This window comes from Mirounga angustirostris, unplaced genomic scaffold (genome assembly GCF_029215605.1).
Source record: "Mirounga angustirostris isolate CCGP_5_RB_7025 unplaced genomic scaffold, mMirAng1.0.hap1 SCAF_14, whole genome shotgun sequence".
In the NCBI taxonomy this organism is placed as follows: Eukaryota; Metazoa; Chordata; class Mammalia; order Carnivora; family Phocidae; genus Mirounga; species Mirounga angustirostris.
In genome coordinates, this window is record NW_026991722.1 from 26,577,558 (window position 1) to 26,597,246 (window position 19,689).

Below are 19,689 nucleotides of genomic sequence, written 5' to 3' on the forward strand. Positions count from 1 at the left end.
GACTAACCCTCCTGTCTTCAGGCTTCAATTCCTCCACCTATTCAGAGGTGAGTGCTCACCCTAGACCTAAGCTACTTAGATTCGGATTCCAGCTTCACCTCTTTCTGTGATGTGACCACATGCAAGTTAATTTGATCTCCCTAAGCCTCAGTTTCCTCATCCACAAAATGGGGGAAATAGAACTCGTTTTGTTGGGTTAAGTTGAGGTTAAAATTAAGACGGTCAACAGCAGGCGCAGGGTGCTAAGGTGGTCACTGCTGATTGGCTCCTGCTAATTCTCAGGGCCGGAGCGGGCGGGGCAGCCCACGGACCACCCACAGGAGTTCATGTCATCGGGGCGCGCGCGGGTCACAGCCCCCAAGGGGAGGGTGGGTGGGCTACTTCTGAGGCCAGGATCTGGTGAGGGGGCTTCCTTCCGTCGTGGGCTGCAGCTCAGTGGCTCCCCACCCCGAGCAGAAGAAGCCAGGGAGTCGGGCGCACCCAGACTGCAGACCTAGCTCCCACTGGGAGCACCAGTCCGGGCCAGGCCCGCACCCAGCCAGAGGCGCGACGCAAGCCTGGCTCGGGGCGATGGCAGCGAAGTTGGGGCACCCAGCTGTGCGGGAGCTGCGGGTGTGCCTGCCCACCAGCCTCCCCCGAAGAAGCTGCAGCAAGATACGAAGAGCCGTCCGCCTGGCCGGTCTCTAGCCATGCTCGGGGAGACCCGAGGGGCAGGACAGTCACTCGCCTGCACCAACACCAGCACATCCGCAGCCCTGCCGGGGCGGTGGCCCAGGGGAAGAAGTTGACTCCTGTGGATCAGACGCTGAGCCCTACTTGGAGAAGAGGATTCCCCAAAGCGCCCTGGAACCGCTCTTCAGGAGGCTGCAATGGAGGGAGACTACCCACACCCCTGCAAAGCGTCCAGCAGCCGATGGGACTGCCCTGAGCACAGACAGAAAAAAAACACAGGAAAGCCTCCAAGCTTGACAGGCCCCACCCAGTGTCCCACAGTCGTGAGAGGAGACAAGGAAGAACCACAGACTTGCTACAGTTTAGTCCTCAGAGCAGGAATCTTCTGGTTACTCCCCAGGAGCTGTCTGGGGACAGGCACAGATGCCCCACAGGCCCACGTTGCATGCCAGAGGCCTGGAGAAGGCCACTCTGCCGCCTCTCAGGACAGAAGGGGCCTCAGGCAAGAAGGACACCTGGGTGGCCCCAAGGGGAAGGGGCTGTGAGTCAAAGCAAGGGGCACCAATCTTCCTAAAGGGACAAACTCCTGGTGGGTACCAAGGGACGTGAGAAGTCCAAGGCTTTGGTCAGCCAGAAATCGCACCAGGTCTTCTCCAGAGAGGAAAGCCCAAGGCCTCTGTCCTGAGACAACACAAAGATACGGCCTCAGTGAGGATGTGAAGGAAGAAGGAAGAGGGCCACTGCATCCCTAAGTTTTCACCTCCATGGGTGGTTGCATCAGATGCCTTAAAAGCAAAAGCACAAGCCTCCCAGAAAACCAAATCAGACAAAAACAAGCCAAGTCTAGACAGCTTAGATGTAGGCAAGTGCGCAAGAGGTCTGTTGCCCAAGGTGAAAGAGAAAGTTCTAACAACTCAAGGACTCAGGAAGGGAAAATAAAAACTTCTAATTTGGAGAGAAAGTCAGTGGACTCCCTCCCTGACATTGAGGAGGCTGATCTGCATGATGAATTGGAAGCAGCCACCATGCCTTGGGAGGCATACTATGACTAGCCGCAGAAGAAAAAGGGAAAAGGAAATGACCATGAAAACTTCAGCTACTGCACTTGGAGAAAAGCGACTTAAAAATGATTCTAAAAGCACTAGTGAAAACTTGGACTCGGGCCAGAGGTTACCTAAGGTGAACAAAAGCAAGTCAGAGAAGCTGCAGCCGTCCGGAGCCCCTTTAGCCAAGCTGAAAGAGGTCCCCACTGATGCATTACCGGTGTTGCCAGACCTTCCATTACCCAGAGGACAGGCCAATTACTGACCACTTCTGCCTTTGAGTTGATGTCCTCCTTCCAACCAAAGCAAGAAGCACTGGTTCCCCAGGAAGAGGAAGCCGCTGGATTTCCTGGGTGCAGAATGAATTTGAAGATGCAGATGTTTTCTGGTTCCAAGGGTGCCTATCTGCACAAAATGACGACCCTGTGAAAACCGTGCATCCAGGTACTTAAAAACAACATCAATCTTGGAGGTGGGAGGAGTCACGCATTCTGTTCTTGAGCCCATCCATTTTGGAGATGTTATGGCAATCAGCTATATCGCATAAATATACAATCATGTACTAGTGGAAGAAACATAAATTATGGAAAATTCATTGTCACCAAAACGTTAAGAAAGAAAGTCCAGAAGAGCATGGGGTATGGTGGGAGCCGTACGTGCGGCTTTGGGATGCCCGAGAGCCGCAGCTATGGAGTACTGACAACAAATACTGGATCTGCACGTGTCAATAAGCCCAAAGGCTGGCAGGCAAAGCTGACCCTTTTCAGCTGTGTGGCCCAGCCCCCTTCTGATATTCAAAGGAAGCAGGAGAAGTTTGAAATAAGGAGGAGCAGCGGATCAAGCCAGCACCCCCCCCCCACCGCCCCCACCCTGCCCCAGGAAGCAGCCAGAGCAACAGTCTGAACCTCTTCTCGGAGAAGCCGGGCTCTGACCGCCTGAGCCCAGCGGGGCCCACAGGGGGCGTGGTGGCCAGCAACAGGACACCCGCCCAGCAAACTGCCCCAGTGATGGCCAAGACAATGAACGATTTCAGGAAGAGATTCTCTCAACGGTAAACTGAGGACTTGCCCTGGACATGGAATTTGGGGGGAGGAAAACACGGGCCGTGGGGGTTAGGGGATGGGACTTCTGAAGGAGACCAGAATCTTTTGCTTTGTGGAAACTTTTGGACTCTGGCTCCTGGACTTTTCAAATGTTGCACCTGTGAGCCTCTGTGCCACGGCCTCCCAGCCTGGAGAATACTTCAGAATGCTGAAGATGGGAAGCCTCGGTTTCACTGAGCATTTTAAGATTGATTATACTTTTGGGGTGCCTGGGTGGCTCAGTCGTTAAGTGTCTGCCTTCAGCTCAGGTCATGATCCCAGGGTCCTGGGATCGAGCCCCGCGTTGGTCTCCCTTCTCCACGGGAAGCCTGCTTCTACCTCTTCCACTCCCCCTGCTTGTGCTCCCTCTCTGTGTCTCTCTGTCAAAAAATAAAAATCTTTAAAAAAAAATAAAATAAATAAAATGTAAAAAAGATTGATTATACTTTTGTCAAGTCTCCTCTCAGTAAACAATAAGATACCTTTTAAATAATAAATAGTATCCCCAGATTGTACTTAAAGAAATAAAACTACTTGGCATGGTTTGGTTTTATTTTTTTGTTTTTTTTTTTTTTAAGATTTTATTTATTTATTTGACAGAGAGAGACACAGCGAGAGAGGGAACACAAGCAGGGGGAGTGGGAAAGGGAGAAGCAGGCCTCCCACCGAGCAGGGAGCCCGATGTGGGACTTGATCCCAGGACCCCGAGATCATGACCTGAGCCGAAGGCAGACGCTCAATGACTGAGCCACCCAGGCGCCCCTGGTTTTTGTTTTAATCTCAGAGTAAATAAGGCCTTCTTGGACACAAACCCTAGAAACCATTAATGAAAAAGACTGATAAATTTAGCTACATAAAAATTTTAGAAATCAAAAACAAGGTCAAAGGAAAACAGTCCGGGAAAGATATTTACAATTTTATTAATGTTCAAAAGGCCAAATTCCTTTATGTATAATAAGCACCCACAAATCAACAGGAAAAAGGGACCAACAATTTACTATAAAAATGGGCAAAACATAGGAAAAGATAGTCCACTAAAAAGGAAACACAAATGAGTCTTAAATGTATGAAAAGATGCTCAATCTTATAAAAATGCAAATCAAAGACATAATGTGATACAAATTTTTACCTATTACATGAATAAAGTTCAAAAGAACAGCCTGCTGTGTTGGAGCAAATTACCATGCATTACTAGTAGTCATATAAATTGATACAACTTTTACTGAAGTTACTAGGCAAAATGTTGAATATAGTATATATTCTTTGGTACAGCCGTATCAGTTTTAGGATGAGAGACTGAATATATCAATGGATAGTGGTCAGACCCACATAAGCTCAGGAAGCCAAACCACAACCTCTGCAACAACCATCCTAGAAAACCAAACCACAAACTCTACAGCGAGCAGCCCAGGAATCGAAATCACAGCCTCTGTAGTAATTGGCCCAGAATGGTCAGGATTTGGTCAACAACTACTAGCCTCCCGATTTTTGCCCCCAGCTTCCAAATGAGGCCCAAGCAAAGAAAGCCAAATATGCTCTCCAAATCAGTCAGATAAGGTACCCTGCTTCTAGTTAGCCTGCCTCCAGCAGTCCCGAGTCAACAACCTCCAGTCAGAAAATACCTGAAGCCTTCCTTTTTTTTTTACTGTCAAGCTTTCCCATTCCCTTGCCTGCCTTTCTCTGCCAAACGCAAGTGATGATACCTGACTCCCTTGCTCCAGCAAGTTCTCAATAAAGGGCTTCTGCTCTCATTTGGATGGTTTTCATTTCTTTCTTTTTTTTTTTTTTTAAGATTTTAATTATTTATTTGGCAGAGAGAGAGACACAGCGAGAGAGGGAATACAAGTGAGGGAGAGGGAGAAGCAGGCTTCCCGCCGAGCAGGGAGCCCGATGCAGGGCTCGATCCCAGGACCCTGGGATCATGACCTGAGCCGAAGGCAGATGCTTAACGACTGAGCCACCCAGGTGCCCCTGGTTTTCATTTATTTCCATAAGAACTTTATTCTGCAGATTCATATATGTCAAATATACACACATAAAAACTCTTTCATATAGCAACTTCACTTAATAGGATTTTACCCTACAGATATACCTGCGTGGGGGTGGGGGGATGGGGGGTCACAGACGTGACCAAGGCATTTGAAACCACTTTTTCCCAAGTTCATCTACCTGCCTATAAGAGGCTAAGATGCGGAGTAGTATGTTTGACAAACGGAAGGTGCTATAGGTGCAAAAGTTGGAATCCGGGACCCCGCACAATAGGGCACCCTGCTAAAAACCTGTGAAGGGCTCAGTCCCAGGAATAAGGACAGAGGAGAAGTTAAGCTGCCCAAGCTCAGTCCAAAATCTCAGTCCCTGAAACTGGATTAAGATGTCCCTGGATTGAGGGGCACCTGGGTGGCTCAGTTTGTTAAGCATCTGACTATTGATCTCAGCTCAGGTCTCAATCTCAAGGTTGTGAGTTCAAGTGCCGCACTGGGCTCCACTGAGTGTGGAGCCTACATTTAAAAAAAAAAAAAATGTTCCTGGATTGCTAGTACCTCCCCCTCAGGAACAATAATGCCTCTTATTCCCACTTCTATTCAACATTATGTTAGAGGTTTTAACCAGTAAGATTAGGCAAGAAAAACAAATGGCATAAGAATTGAAAAGCATTAACTCTGTATTTCTTTATGAATAATATGATTGAATAGATAAAGAAGTCAAAAGAATCCACAAATAATTCCTAGAATCAATAAAGGAATTTAGCAGTGTTGCTCAAATAAAATCAATATACAAAAATCAATTGTATTTCTACATATCAACAATAAACGTAAGACGAAGTTAAAAAAAACAAGAAACCATTTACAGTGACATGAAAACCATTTACAATAGTTATCAAGGACTAAAAGCATATCTAACAAAAGATGGGCAAAATCTCTATGCAGAAAACTTCTAAATTGCTACTGAAAAAATTTAAGAAAGTTGGAATAAAAAGGATAGGTATTGATCAGAAGACTCATTATTTTTTGTCAATTCTCAAGTTTATCTTCAGATTCAATTCCATCCCAATCAAAATCCAACAATCTTTGTGGAATTGACAAGTTGATTCTAAAATACATAATATGTGTTGTAACAGTAATCATTTGACAAAAAAGAACCAGTAAAAGTCTTTGCTTTAATAGATACTGAGATTGCACAACTACAGTTATTAGGACAGTGTGGTATTAGCATAGGAAGTAGACAACTAGACCAGTGGAACAGACTTGAGGGTGCAGAAACAATTCTGCAGGCACATGGACAAAGAATACTGTGGGAAAGGACATCTTTTCAGTAAATGCTTTTGGAAAAAGTATATGTCCTACCTCATCCCTTACATACAGACATGTGTATGTTTGCATGCACACACAAATCAGTTTCACATGAATTACAAATCTAAATGTGAACACAGTAAGATTTTTAGAAGATAATATAAGAAATATCTTCATGATTTTGGAATAGGGAAAGATTTTCTGAGGATACAAAAAACCCACTAACTGTAGAAGGAAAGATGAATAAAGTGACCTTTATTAAAATATGAATTTGTGTTCATAAAAGAGAGCATAATATCAGCACTTAAAAGAATTAATATACAAACATATCGTGAGTTCCCCCCAAAATTCAATTAAAAAGACAAACTCACCCAATAGAAAAATGGACAAGAGAAATAGGTGCTTTGCAAAATGAGATATCCAAATGGCCAATAAACTAACAGAAAGGTACTTGACCTCATTTGTAATCAAAGAAACATAAAATAAAGGAAAAATAATTGATAATACCAAGTATTGCTTAGGATGTGGAGCAATAGGAATTCTCATGCATTGTAAGGGCAATATAAACTGATATAACCACTATGGGAAATTATTGGGCGTTACCTACTAAAGTTGGACTTATGGCTATTCTATGTTTCAGCAATTCCTCTCCTTGGGTTCCTGTTTACCTGTTAGCTGCCTTCCCTACTAAAATATAATCACCATGAAGGTAGAGGCAGTGTTTTGTTTTGTTTTGTTTTTCACTACCATATCCTCAGAACTTAATGTATCTGACTCGGGCTCTCCATAAACATTTGTGAAAAGACTTACAAGATATGTAATAAAGTAAGGGGGAAATATAGAATGAAGAAAATGATCTCTTCTGTGAAAAGAAAAAATATATAAATACATATGCACTTATGACATGTACATATATTTCTAAATAGGTATATAAGAAACGACAGATAATAGTTTCTTACAGGGTGAGAAAGCAGAAATGGGCAGGGGGTGGAGAGTAGGGAAGAAGGCATTTACTTTTCATTGTATGTCTTTCTGTTAAATGTTATGTGAGTTCTTATATCACTTTTGAAATCACCTTTATTAAGGTATCATTTACATATAGTACAATGCATTCATTTTAAGTGCACAGTCCCATGAATGCGTGCACATATGTAATCAGCACTCCCATTCAGATTTAGAACATTTCTATCACCCAAACCTGTTCCTTCTGCCCCTATGGTTGTTGGCACAATTCAGTTCCTTATGAGCTGGAGGACCGTGGGCCTTAGTTTCTTGTTGGCTGTTGGCTAGAAACTTCCTTCCGTTCCTTGCCACATGGGTGTCTCCAGAGGGCAGCTCATAACAAAGCACCTTGCTTTGTCACAACTAACAAGTGTGTGTCCATCCTGCTTGGAAGTTTTTGAGTTTCTTGGATCTGTGGGAAATTTTTAGCCATGATTTCCTTGTATTTTTTTCTCCTCTTCGTCACTGCTCTGGGATATGAATTGAACGTGTATTTGACTCCTTGATATTGTCCTTCATGTCACTGAGGGTTTTGTCCATTTTTTCCTTCAAACTTTTTCTATGTGCTGCAGTTTAGATAATTTTTAATGAGTCTTTCAGATTAAAATACTGTCTTTTTCAACTCTGTGAGTTGTGTTTTATTTTTTATCTTCTGTTTTTTTCCTCTTTAGAATTCTGTTTTCCTTAAATCCTTAAACATATTTATCATAGCTATTTTAAAGTCCTTGTCTGCCAATTCTGTCTTCTCCACTATTTCTGAATCTATTTCTGTTGACTGAGTTTTGTCCTGGTTTTGTTAGATTCTGTTTCTTACAATCGCTAGTAGTTTTTTTATTGGATGCCAGTTTTTGTGAATGGATTTTCTTGTCTTCTTTTAAGCGTGTTGAGTTTTATTCTGGTGGATAGTTTAGTTATTTGTGGTTAAGTCTGATCCTATCAAGCCTTGCTTTTAAGCTTTGTTAGGAAAGAGAGATCTAAAGTGGCCTTACTCTAGGGCTTGTTTAGCTTACTCCTAATGCACAGCCTTCCTGGAACCTCCACTAAGTGCTCTGCTCTTCCACAGCATTTCTCCACTCGGGCTGCTTAGCATTAAAATGTCTTTCAATGTTACAAGGAGGTTATATGAACACCACTAGTTGTTCAGTTTATCGTTCCCTGGTAACTGGGTTTTCCCCAGCTTTGTATATTTTTCACTCTATAGATGCACAGCTTAGTATTCAGCCAAAAACTCAGAAATATGGAGCAATTTGTTTGCAGAGCCCCCTCCTCCCTGGTCCCCTTTCCTCCCACCGTCAACCATTTAAGTCTTCCCAAACTATACTCTCGGTCTCATCTCTGCTCTGCTTAGATACTCCCCTGGGCATCAGAACCCAGTTACTGCTTCCAAGCAGAAGCCCTTCTCTTGTGAGCACACTGTCCACTGGCTGAAAACAGATTATTCATATACGTAGGCCAGGTTTCTAGCTGCGTACAGTAGGAAGGCTAGTCTGGCACCTGTTACTCGATCACAGTGGAAAGCAGAGATCTTTATCAAATTTTTTGATGCATACAAGATTTATCTGGGTGATGGGGCACTGGGTGGCTCAGTTGGTTGAGCAACTGCCTTCAGCTCAGGTCATGATCCTGGAGTCCCAGGATCGAGTCCCGCATCGGGCTCCCTGCTCGGCAGGGAGTCTGCTTCTCCCTCTGACCTTCCCCCCTCTCATGCTCTCTCTCTCTCATTCTCTCTCTCAAATAAATAAATAAAATCTTTAAAAAAAAAAAAGATTTATCTGGGTGATGGGGCACCTGGGTGGCTCAGTCAGTTGAGCTCCCAACTCTTGGTTTCGGCCGGGGTCATGATCTTGGGGTCTTGGAATCAAGCCCCACCTGGGGCTCCCACTCAGTGGGGAGTCTGCTTGAGATTCTCTCCCTCTCCCTCTGCCCCTCCCCTTCCTCATACATGCACACGCATGCTCTCTCTCTCTCAAATAAAAGAAACTCTTAAATAAAGATTTATCTGGATGGTGATTTATATACTTTTGCATTTAAAAATAAAACCTAATAAATGTTATTTTTCCAAAAGAAGGTATTTTTAAACCAAACCATCAAATATACCAATTCATATCTGTACACTCTCATATTCTCTTTTAGTTGTTGAAAAAGAAATAAAACACAAAAAAAAAGTCTCCAAGAGTAGCAGTGTGACGTTCGCAAAGTGTTCCAGGTGGTCCGATCAGTCTCCCTTTCTTGGTCCACGTCTAGGAAGAATATGGCCCCACAGCAGCCACAGCATTTTAGAAGATACCCACGAGGCTGCTGCAGTGGTCAGTAGTGAAGTGGTTAGTCTTCCTTACGGAAAAGCAGAGAAGAACATTTAAACCATAAAAGTTACTTAAAATTCAGCTTCGCTTTACGGTGATTTAGAGTTTGTTTAATTAGTATTTAGAACTGCACATTGTTTATAGCTATTGGTATTTCAATAGATGCTTAAATGTTTGAACATTTAAAGTTTAATAAGCCTCAGTTCTTTGAAGAAAAACATCGATGTAATTAAATTTTCAATTACTCTTTTGTTTAGGGGCCCATGCAATTAATAAAAGCTAAGGCATTTAACAACACTCATTTAAAAACCTAGTCAACCACCTCATTAATTAGCTAACACTATAGCAGATATTTTTTAATATAGAAGTCTCACAAAGGCCAAGTCACCACTTTTGAAAAGTATATATAAGGACATAGGAGAAATAAAATTAACTTTGTTCCAGGATTATTCTGTGTGTACATATGTGTGGATCAATAATGGCTTTCCAAAAAGCATTCTTGTGCATTGATACTAATTACTGTTTATTTGTTTTGAATTGTGTGGTCAAATTAAAAACACCGAAGCAATTTCTCCTCAGAGCTTCCTTGCCCTTAGCACATTTTAGAGGATCTTAAATTCAAGTTGAAAAGAAGTAAGTTGCAGAGGTCTAAAGATTGGAAGAAGTCTTATTTTAATTAAACACTACATTTATTTTGGGTTTTTTTGTTGTTGTTCTGTTTTTGTTCATGGTTTTCCTCTCCTTTATTTAATTTCTTCTTTTTTAAAATTTTTAATTTAAATTAATTTCATTAACATATAGTGTATTATTAGTTTAAGAGGTAGAATTTGGTGATTCATCACTTGCATATAACACCCAGTGCTCATTATATCAAGTGCCCTCCTTAATGCCCATCACCCAGTTACCCCATCCCCCCACCTCCCTCCCCTCCAGCAACCCTCAGTTTGTTTCCTACAGTTAAGAGTCTCTTGTAAGCGCTGTGAATTGTGCAAGACTGTTGAATCTCAGATCTGTACCTCTGAAACAAATAATGCAATATATGTTAAGGAAAAAAACAAAAGAAGAAGAAGATAGCAGGAGGGGAAGAATGAAGGGGGGGAAATCAGAGGGGTAGACGAACTATGAGAGATGATGGACTATGAAAAACAAACTGAGGGTTCTAGAGGGGAGGGGGGTGGGAGGATGGGTTAGCCTGGTGATGGGTATTGAGGAGGGCATGTTCTGCGTGGAGCACTGGGTGTTATGCACAAACAATGAATCATGGAACACTACATCTAAAACTAATGATGTAATGTATGGGGATTAACATAACAATAAAAAGAGTCTCTTATGGTTTGTGTCCCTCTCTGTTTTTATCTTTTTATTTTTCCTTCCCTTCCCCTATGTTCATCTGTTTTGTTTCTTAAATTCTATATATGAGTGAAATCATAGGGTATTTGTCTTTCTCTGACTGACTTATTTCGCTTAGCATAATACCCTCTAGTTCCATCCACTTCTTTGCCAACGGCAAGATTTTATTCTTTTTGATGGCCAAGTAATACTCCATTGTGTATATATACCACATATTCTTTATCCATTCATCTGTTGATGGACATCTGGGCTCTTTCCATAGTCTATAAACACTGGGATGAAGGTGCCCCTTTGAATCACTGTGTTTGTATCCTTTGGTTAAATACTAAGTAATACAACTGCTGGGTCATAGAGTGGCTCTATTTTTAAATTTTTGAGGAACTTCCATACTGTTTTCCAGAGTGGCTATATCAGCTTGTGTTCCCACCAACAGTGTAAGAAGGTTCCCCTTTCTCTGCATCCTTGCCAACATCTGTCATTTCCTGAGTTGTAATTTTAGTCATTCTGACTTGGTGTGAGGTGGTATTGCATTGTGGTTTTGATTTGTATTTCCCTGTGCAGAGTAATGTTGAGCATTTTTTCATGTGTCTGTTGGCCATTTGTATGTCTTCTTTAGAGAAATGTCTGTTCATGTTTTCTGCCCATTTCTTGACTGGATTATTTGTTTTTTGGGTGTTGAATTTGAGAAGTTTATAGATCTTGGATAGTAGCCCTTTATCTGATAAAACATTTCAAATAACTTCTCCCATTCTGTTGGTTGTCTTTTAGTTTTGTCAACTGTTTCCTCTGCTGTACAAAGGATCTATAGTTCATTTTTGCTTTTGTTTCCCTTGCCTTTGGAGATGTGTCTAGCAAGAAGTTGCTGTGGCCAAGATCTCAGAGGTTGCTGCCTGTGTTCTCCTCTAGGATTTTGATGGATTCCTGTCTCACTTAAGGTCTTTCATCCATATTGAGTTTATTTTTTTTGTGTATTGTGTAGGAAAATGGTCCAGTTTCATTCTTCTGCATGTGGCTGTCCAATTTTCCCAACACCATTTGTTGAAGAGACTGTCTTTTTTCCGTTGGATATTCTTTCTTGCTTTGTTGAAGATTAGTTGAGGGTCCATTTCTGGGTTTTCTATTCTGTTCCATTGATTTATGTGTCTGTTTTTGTGCCAGTTCCATACTGTCTTGATGATTATAGCTTTGTAATATAGCTTGAAGTCCGGAATTTTGATGCCACCAGCTTTGGTTTTTTGGTTGTTGTTTTTTTTTTCAACATTCCTGTGGCTATTTGGGGTCTTTTGTGGTTCCATATAAATTTTAAGATTCTTTGTTCCAGTTTTTGAAAAATGTTGATGATATTTTGATAGGGATTGCATTAAATGTGTAGATTGCTCTAGGTAGCATAGACGGTTTAACAATATTTATTCTTCCAGTCCATGAGCATGGAATGTTTTTCCATCTCTTTGTGTCTTCCTCAATTTCTTTCATAAGTGTTCTGTAGTTTTCAGAGTACAGATCCTTTACCTCTTTGATTAGGTTTATTCCTACATATCTTACGGTTTTTGGTGCAATTGTAAATGGGATTGATTCCTTCATTTCTTTCTTCTGTCTCATTGTTAGGATATAGAAATGCAATTGACTTTTGTGCATTGGTTTTATATCCTGCCACTTTGCTGAATTCCTGTATGAGTTAGCAATTTTGGGGTGGAGTATTTTGGGTTTTCAACATAGAGTACTATGACATGATACTCAATAGAGTATCATGTCACCTGCAAAGAGTGAAAGTTTGACTTCTTCTTTGCCAATTTGGATGCTTTTTATTTCTTTTTGTTGTCTGATTGTTGAGGCTAGGACTTCCAGTACTATGTTGAACAACAGTGATGAGAGTGGACATCCCTGTTGTGTTCCTGACCTTAGGGGAAAGCTCTCAATCTTTCTCCATTGAAGATGATATTCACTGTGGGTTTTCATATATGGCTTTTATGATATTGAGGTATGTTTCCTCTATCCCTACACTGTGGAGAGTTTTTATCAAGAAAGGATGTTGTGTTTTGTCAAATGCTTTCTCTGCATCCATTGAGAGGATCATACAGTTCTTGTCCTTCGTTTATTAATGTGGTATATCACATTGATTGATTTGCAGATGTTGAACCACCCTTGCAGCCCAGGAATAAATCCCCCTTGGCCATGGTGAATAATCCTTTTAATGTATTGTTGGATCCTATTAGCTAGTAACTTGGTGAGATTTTTGCATCCATATTCATCAGGGATCTCCTTTTTGATGGGGTCTTTGTCCGGTTTTGGGGTCAAGGGAATGCTGGCCTCATAGAAAGAGTTTAGAAGTTTTCCTCCCATTTCTATTTTTTGAAACAGCTTCAGAAGAATAGGTATTAATTCTTCTTTAAATGTTTGGTAGAAATCTGCTGGGAGACATCTGGCCCTGGACTCTTGTTTGTTGGGAGATTTTTGATTACTGCTCCAATTTCTTTGCTGGTTATGGATCTGTTTAGGTTTTCTATTTCTTTCTGTTTCAGTTTTGGTCATTTATATGTTTCTAGGAATGCATCCATTTTCTTCCAAATTGCCTAATTTGTTGGCATATAATTGCTCATAATATTCTCTTATAAATGTTTGTATTTCTTTGGTGTTGGTTGTGAAACAAGAAAAGTCTCAAATGCACAATCTATCCTTACACCTAAAGGAGCTGGAAAAAAAACAGCATATAAAGCCTAAATTGAGCAGGAGAAGAGAAATAATAAAGATTAGAGCACAAATCAATGATATAGAAATTAAAAAAAAACAATAGAAGAGATCAACAAAGTTAGGAGCTGGTTCTTTGAAAGAATTAATAGGATTGAAAACCCCTTGCCCTTTAGTTTTATTGATTGTTTCCTTCACTGTGCAGAAGCTTTTTATCTTGATGAAGTCCCAATAGTTCATTTTTGCTTTTGTTTCCCTTGCCTCCAGAGATGTGTCTAGTAAGAAGTTGCTAAAACTGAGGTCAAAGATGTTGCTGCCTATAATCTCCTCTAGGATTTTGATGGTTTCCTATCTCACATTTTTTAATTTATTTTTGTGTACAGTGTAAGAAAATGGCCCAGTTTCATTCTTCTGCATGTGGCTGTCCAGTTTTCCCAAAACTATTTATTTGTTGAAGCGGCTGTCTTTTTCCATTGGATATGCTTCCCTGCTTTGTCAAAGATTAGTTGACCATATAGTTGTGGTCCATTTCTGAGTTTTCTATTCTGTTCCATTGATCTAGGTGTCTGTTTTTATGCCAGTTCCATACTGTCTTGATGACTACAGCTTTGTAATATTGTTTGAAGTCCAGAATCGTGATGCCTCCAGCTTTGCTTTTCTTTTTCAGGATTGCTTTGGCTATTCGGGGTCTTTTGTGGTTCCATACAAATTTTAGGATTGTTTGTTCCAGTTTTTGAAAAATGTTGATGGTATTTTGATAGGGATTGCATTAAATGTGAGCGATGTTTATAGCAACACGGGCCTACCCCAAGAAGCAAGAAAAGTCTCAAAATCTCAAATTAACAACCTATCCTTATAACCTAAAGGAGCTAGAAACAGAAGAACAAATAAATTCCAAAAAAAGCCAGGAGAAGGAGGGAAATAATTAAGATTAGAGCAGAAATGGATGGAGGGAAAAAAGGACAAAGACCCTAGAAGAGGAAGTGACAACAAATATGACAATAAAATTGACCAATGGAGGGCGCCTGGGTGGCTCAGTTGGTTAAGCGACTGCCTTCGGCTCAGGTCATGATCCTGGAGTCCTGGGATCGAGTCCCACATCGGGCTCTCTGCTCAGCAGGAAGTCTGCTTCTCCCTCTGACCCTCCCCCCTCTCATGTGCTCTCTCTATCTCATTCTCTCTCTCAAATAAATAAATAAAATCTTTAAAAAAATAATAAAATTGACAAATGGAAAGCAATTAGATAAATGCCAGCTGACTTAAGAGAGCACAGAAAGACAAAAGCAAAAGACAACCAAAATCAAAGAAAACCAACACCTATAGAGAAAGTAGTCAACAAGAAGCATCTAAGTATGACAGAGTCCTAGACAATTACAGGAACTGAGTGCACTGGGTACTTCGGGAGTCACCAGGCACTTCTAAGGACAGAAATAATGAGGAGCAGGCTGAACACAGTATAAGAGATTCCCTTCCCCACCCCAATCAGGTGACAATTCCTCCCCTACCCTGGCTGAAGATTGGACATTTATTCTGAGAAGAAACTCAACCACACAAACTTTGGAAAAGAAAAAGTAATTAAGTATGCAATTATGTAATTAAGGAAGGAGTAATTAAGTATAATCTGTGCACTAAATAGTGAGGAGAAATCCCCCACCCCACACAGAGCTGTCTTCCCCTGTTTAACTCCAACAATGGTGGCAACCAAGCTTATTGTGCCCTTATTCCTATAGGAGGGTGTAGAGGATTTCTCCCTGGAGAAATTGAAGATCTCAGAGCAATTGTATATGTATGTATAATTTGAAACAACAATAAAAATCAACCAAATAAAAAGGAAGTATTCTGGAAATCCTAATACAGTAGATGACGTAGATGATCAAAATTGCTTGTGGACACGCAATCCTTTTTATAGTCAGTTCACCCACCTCCACCTTCTTCCTTCTGCAGACCCCTAATCAGCACAACTCCTTGACTTACACCCCCTGCAAAATCAAGCCATCAATGGCCATACCTAAATATGTCTCTCAGCGCCATCTAGGGAATAAAACAAAAAATAAAAGTGGATCTGCCTTCAAGTTACATGAATTGTTTGACAGGCTATGTCACATGCAGGAAGCAGTAACACAAATTAATCACAAATTAGGGGCACCTGAGTGGCTCAGTTGGTTAAGCAGCTGACTCTTGATCTCAGCTCAGGTCTTGATTGCAGGGTTGTGAGTTCAAGTCCCATGTGGAGCCTACTTTAAAAAAAAATTAGGGGTGCCTGGGTGGCTCAGTAGGTTGAGCATACAACTCTTGAAATCAGCTCAGGTCATGATCTCAGGGTCCTGGGATGGAGTCCCACATTGGGCTCCCTGCTCAGTAGGGAGTCCACTTCAGGATTCTTTCTCTCTCCCTCTGCGCCCCCCAAATAGATGAATAAATCTTAAAAAAATTAATCACAATTAAATACTAACTTGTATGGTACAGAATATGTAGAGTTCAGAGACATGTCAGATCAAAGAGAATGTGCCTGGATCAGTGGGAGGCAAAGCAGAAAGTGGTGAAGAAGAGACTGGATGCGGAAATTGGGCTACACCATTGCAGTGCTCTGTAGGTCACGTCAAGGTTTGGGGGTTTTATCATAAGTGTAATGAAAAGCCAATAAAAAGATCCCAGGCTAGGGAGTGACACAATTTTAAGAAGATCACTGGATGAAGCATGGACTAGAGGGAGGCAAAAACCAATAGGAAGAATAGTTAGGAGGCTATTGCAGTGTATATGTAAGAGATTATGGTGGATTGGATCAGGATCTCAGCTGCAGAGATAAGGATGTTTAAAGACCTATTATAGAAGTAGAATCAGTAAGATTTGCTGCTGTCTTCCTTATGTGGAGGACAGAAGGGAGGGACTAGGAGGAAGGAGCTAAGGAATACTCCCAGAATTCTGATTTCGGCAATTGGTGAATGGTGGTTTCACATTCCCAGGTGGAGGAAGACTGGGAAAGGTACAGGTTTTAGAAGGGAAGCAAAAAGTTAGATATTGAACAAATTAAGATGCAGATTCTTGAGATATGCCCCTAGATTTGTCAAGTAATCAGTTGATTCATTATCCTCTCTGTATTCCACCTTCTAGGACACCATGTGGGCTTGGGGCCCAGCAAAGAAATCCACTCTAGAGTCAGTTTAGGGGGTGGGGGGTTGTTGGCATATAGATGGCATTGGAAATCATGAAAATATATGAGACCATTTAGGGCAGTGGTTTTCAAACCTGGGTATGTGTTTACAATGCACTTTTCAAGACCCCATCCCCGATTGTTTCTGATTCAGTAAGTCTTGGTGAGGTCCAGGAGTCTGCTTTATTAAAAGTCAATGCAAAATGTTCTATATGTGGGTAATTTGGGCTAGACTGAAATAGGCTTGAGGACAATCCAAGCTTGAGGAACACCAACCTTTTCCAGAAGCTGGAGAGAAATAGAGAGCGGTTGGTAGGTAGAGGGGAATGTGAGGGCAACCAGAGGGTTATCTCTTCTTCTGTATTATTTGTTTGTTTGTTTTTTAAGGTCAGAGACACTAGGGCAGTGGTTCATAACCTTGGCTACACACTGTAATCACCTGCTGGGCTTTAAAAAAAAAAAATGTTGATGCACAGAATCCACCCAAAATCAGTAAATCAGAATCTCTAGAGGTGGGGGCCCAGATATCAGTATTTTTTTTTTAACTTTAATTTTATTTATCCTCCCTCCTCTCCAAAGCATTGTTTTTATTTCCCCAGTGCCTGGCATTGAGTATGTCCTCAATTCATGGGCGTTGTTGTGTAAAGTACTGCTGGGCAGTTAGCAGATGGTACAACAGAAACCACTGTATGACCTGTAAAGTTCATGTAATCTTCGTGTGAAAAGGATTAGAGTCCAAGAACTGAAGCCCGAGAAGGGAATTAAATACCTAAGGTGTCTCAGCCTTGGTAAGTGGAGAATCAGGATCAGAACCCAGGGTCCCAACTCCCAGGTCAGAGCTACCCTGCCTTTCAACAATCCGCCTTTTAACCACTCCCCACACCTGCTCACCCATCAGGACAGCCGGTCTAATAAACAACACACCGTTTCCTAAATCACGAACTGCGGTCCCTTTCATTAAATCCGTAGGCACTCCCAAACGGCCCTCGGTCCCAGACGCATCCTATTCCCATCACAGCCTCAAGCCCAGTCCCGGGACCTGACCAGTGGGGCCCAAGGTCCCTCCCTGCCCTTGTGCCACTCGGCGGCGGGGGGTTGGGGGGGCTGTGTCGCCATAGCAACCGGGGGACACACAAATCGGCCCGTAGCAACAGGAGAGAAGAGTTCCTAGTACAGTTCTTTTTTTGTATATGCTTTCCTTACCGCTTCCCGTGCCTGGTGCGTGAATTTGAGGGTCTGGTAAGAAAGCTCCATCAGCTCCTGTTTTAGGGCCGGAGAGGTGAAAAGGGCCAGTTAAACTAGCCTGCCCAGTACTTCCAAAGAAAGCGGCTCGGAGAAACCTGACGCTTAACCAGCCCGCCCCTTTCAGGATTGGTCGGAGCCTAGACAGGTCAGCCAATCGCTGGACACAAATGGATTCTTTCTCATGCCAATCAATATTAAAAATAAGCACGTTTAATCCGGAGCGTTTGCACGCCACTGACCAATCAAGAGATGGAGAGGGGATGATTGACAGAACTTGGGGCGGGGCTTGAAATAGTTTGGGTTCGCTGAATTTCTGTCTCTAAAATGCAATTTACTAAATTTATGTATTTGTCCTTGATTTCGGCAGTTGTTTAGGCCTTTGTGACCCAACGCCTACGTTCCCAAGACTACACTTTGACATCCCGTCTTTTCTAGGTCCCCATCTCCCCCCGTATTAAGGTAAAGGTTTGGAAGGAACTTCCTGCTTTACTTTGAAATGTCTGCAAGTGGTCCTTGTAGACTGGAAGGATCTGCTGTGGACTTTGGCCGTCAGAAGCTTTCTGGGATGCAAAGTGTGCATCAACCTTTCCCTTCTCCTCCAACTCCCTCCACGCCAGACCTATGCTCATTAAAAGCCAACAAACATGGACTTGACATTTTCCTCTGCTCCATTTTCCTCATGTGTTAACTACTTTGTGTCTTCGATATCTTTCCCTTCTGTCTCACTTGCTGTTAATCCCATTCTAAACCATCCCCTCTTCATTATCTTCGGGCTTCTTCTTCCATTCTCTACCCTTAGGATACAAAATATCCAAGTTTCCTCAATCTAATACAAAACAAAACAAAACCCAAAAAACCTCTCATCTTCTAATTGCTGAATTGAATCACCTCTCTCCCATTCACTTCAAGCTTTTTGAAAGAACTAGGTGTCCTCTTCTTCCCTTTGTCACCTCCCATCCATTTCTCAAAACATTCTGTCCCTCCTCCTTTGAAGCTGTTCTTACCAGAGTCTTTAATAACTTCCTAATTAGGAAAGCCAATTACAGATTATTTTACACCTTGATCTTATTTAAACTTAGCACCATTTGAACTGTTGACCACTCTCTCATTAGAAATAATAACTACAATTTATTAAACATCTATAGCACCAGACAACGCACTTTTTTGTGGTTATCTACTTTAATCCTAACACCCCATGGAGAAGTCATTAACACTCCCAATTTACAGTTGTGGAAATGGGCCCAAAGAGCCAAATTAGCCAATTTTAAGTTATCCAACAAGATAAAATTAGGATGCAAAACTGTCTCCTGAATGAAGCCAGTGTGCCTTTCCATTACACATGCTGCCACCTTCCCTATCCAGTTTCACCTGTCATTCCTCCAACTCGGGCAACCCCCCACTCCCATCCCCAGATTACATGAATTGTGAACTACTTCTGAGCAGTTTCTTTTGCTTAGAGGATCACTCTCACTTCATTTGCTTAATAAAAGCCTATATTGCCTCCTAAGACACAGCTCAGAAATCACCTTCTAGGACAGTTCAGTGGAGCTTTTCCAATCACTACACTTACCCCAGGTAGAGTTTAGGCAGAGAGAAAATTGGTCCTGATTTCATTGCATACCTTTCCTGTTGCACTTATTACATTGTTTTGTTGACATAATTTTTAAAAAATTTAAAACAGAATTCTCTTTAATATGAACGGACACATGTCAAAGATGCCCCTTAAGTCCTTGAGGGAGCTAGTTAAATGGTAAAGGTGGTTTAAAGAGCATTTTGAGGTACCAGGTATTCACAGGCATTTAAAGAAAACAAAGTTAGAATAAGGGGCGCCTGGGTGGCTCAGTCATTAAGCATCTGCCTTCGGCT

The 19,689-nt window shown here is 41.8% G+C and overlaps 1 protein-coding gene across 1 annotated transcript in view; it reads right to left on the reverse strand.

Annotated features, from left to right (window-relative positions):
* KATNAL2 (katanin catalytic subunit A1 like 2) overlaps nucleotides 1–17,905 on the reverse strand; it is a 70,218-nt gene extending 52,313 nt beyond the window's left edge. The window contains exon 1 of the mRNA XM_064577641.1: nucleotides 17,782–17,905. Coding sequence (XP_064433711.1) covers nucleotides 17,782–17,832 — 51 coding nt within the window. The 5' untranslated portion in view covers nucleotides 17,833–17,905. The remainder of the gene's footprint in view (nucleotides 1–17,781) is intronic.
* Nucleotides 17,906–19,689: the final 1,784 nt, after the last annotated feature.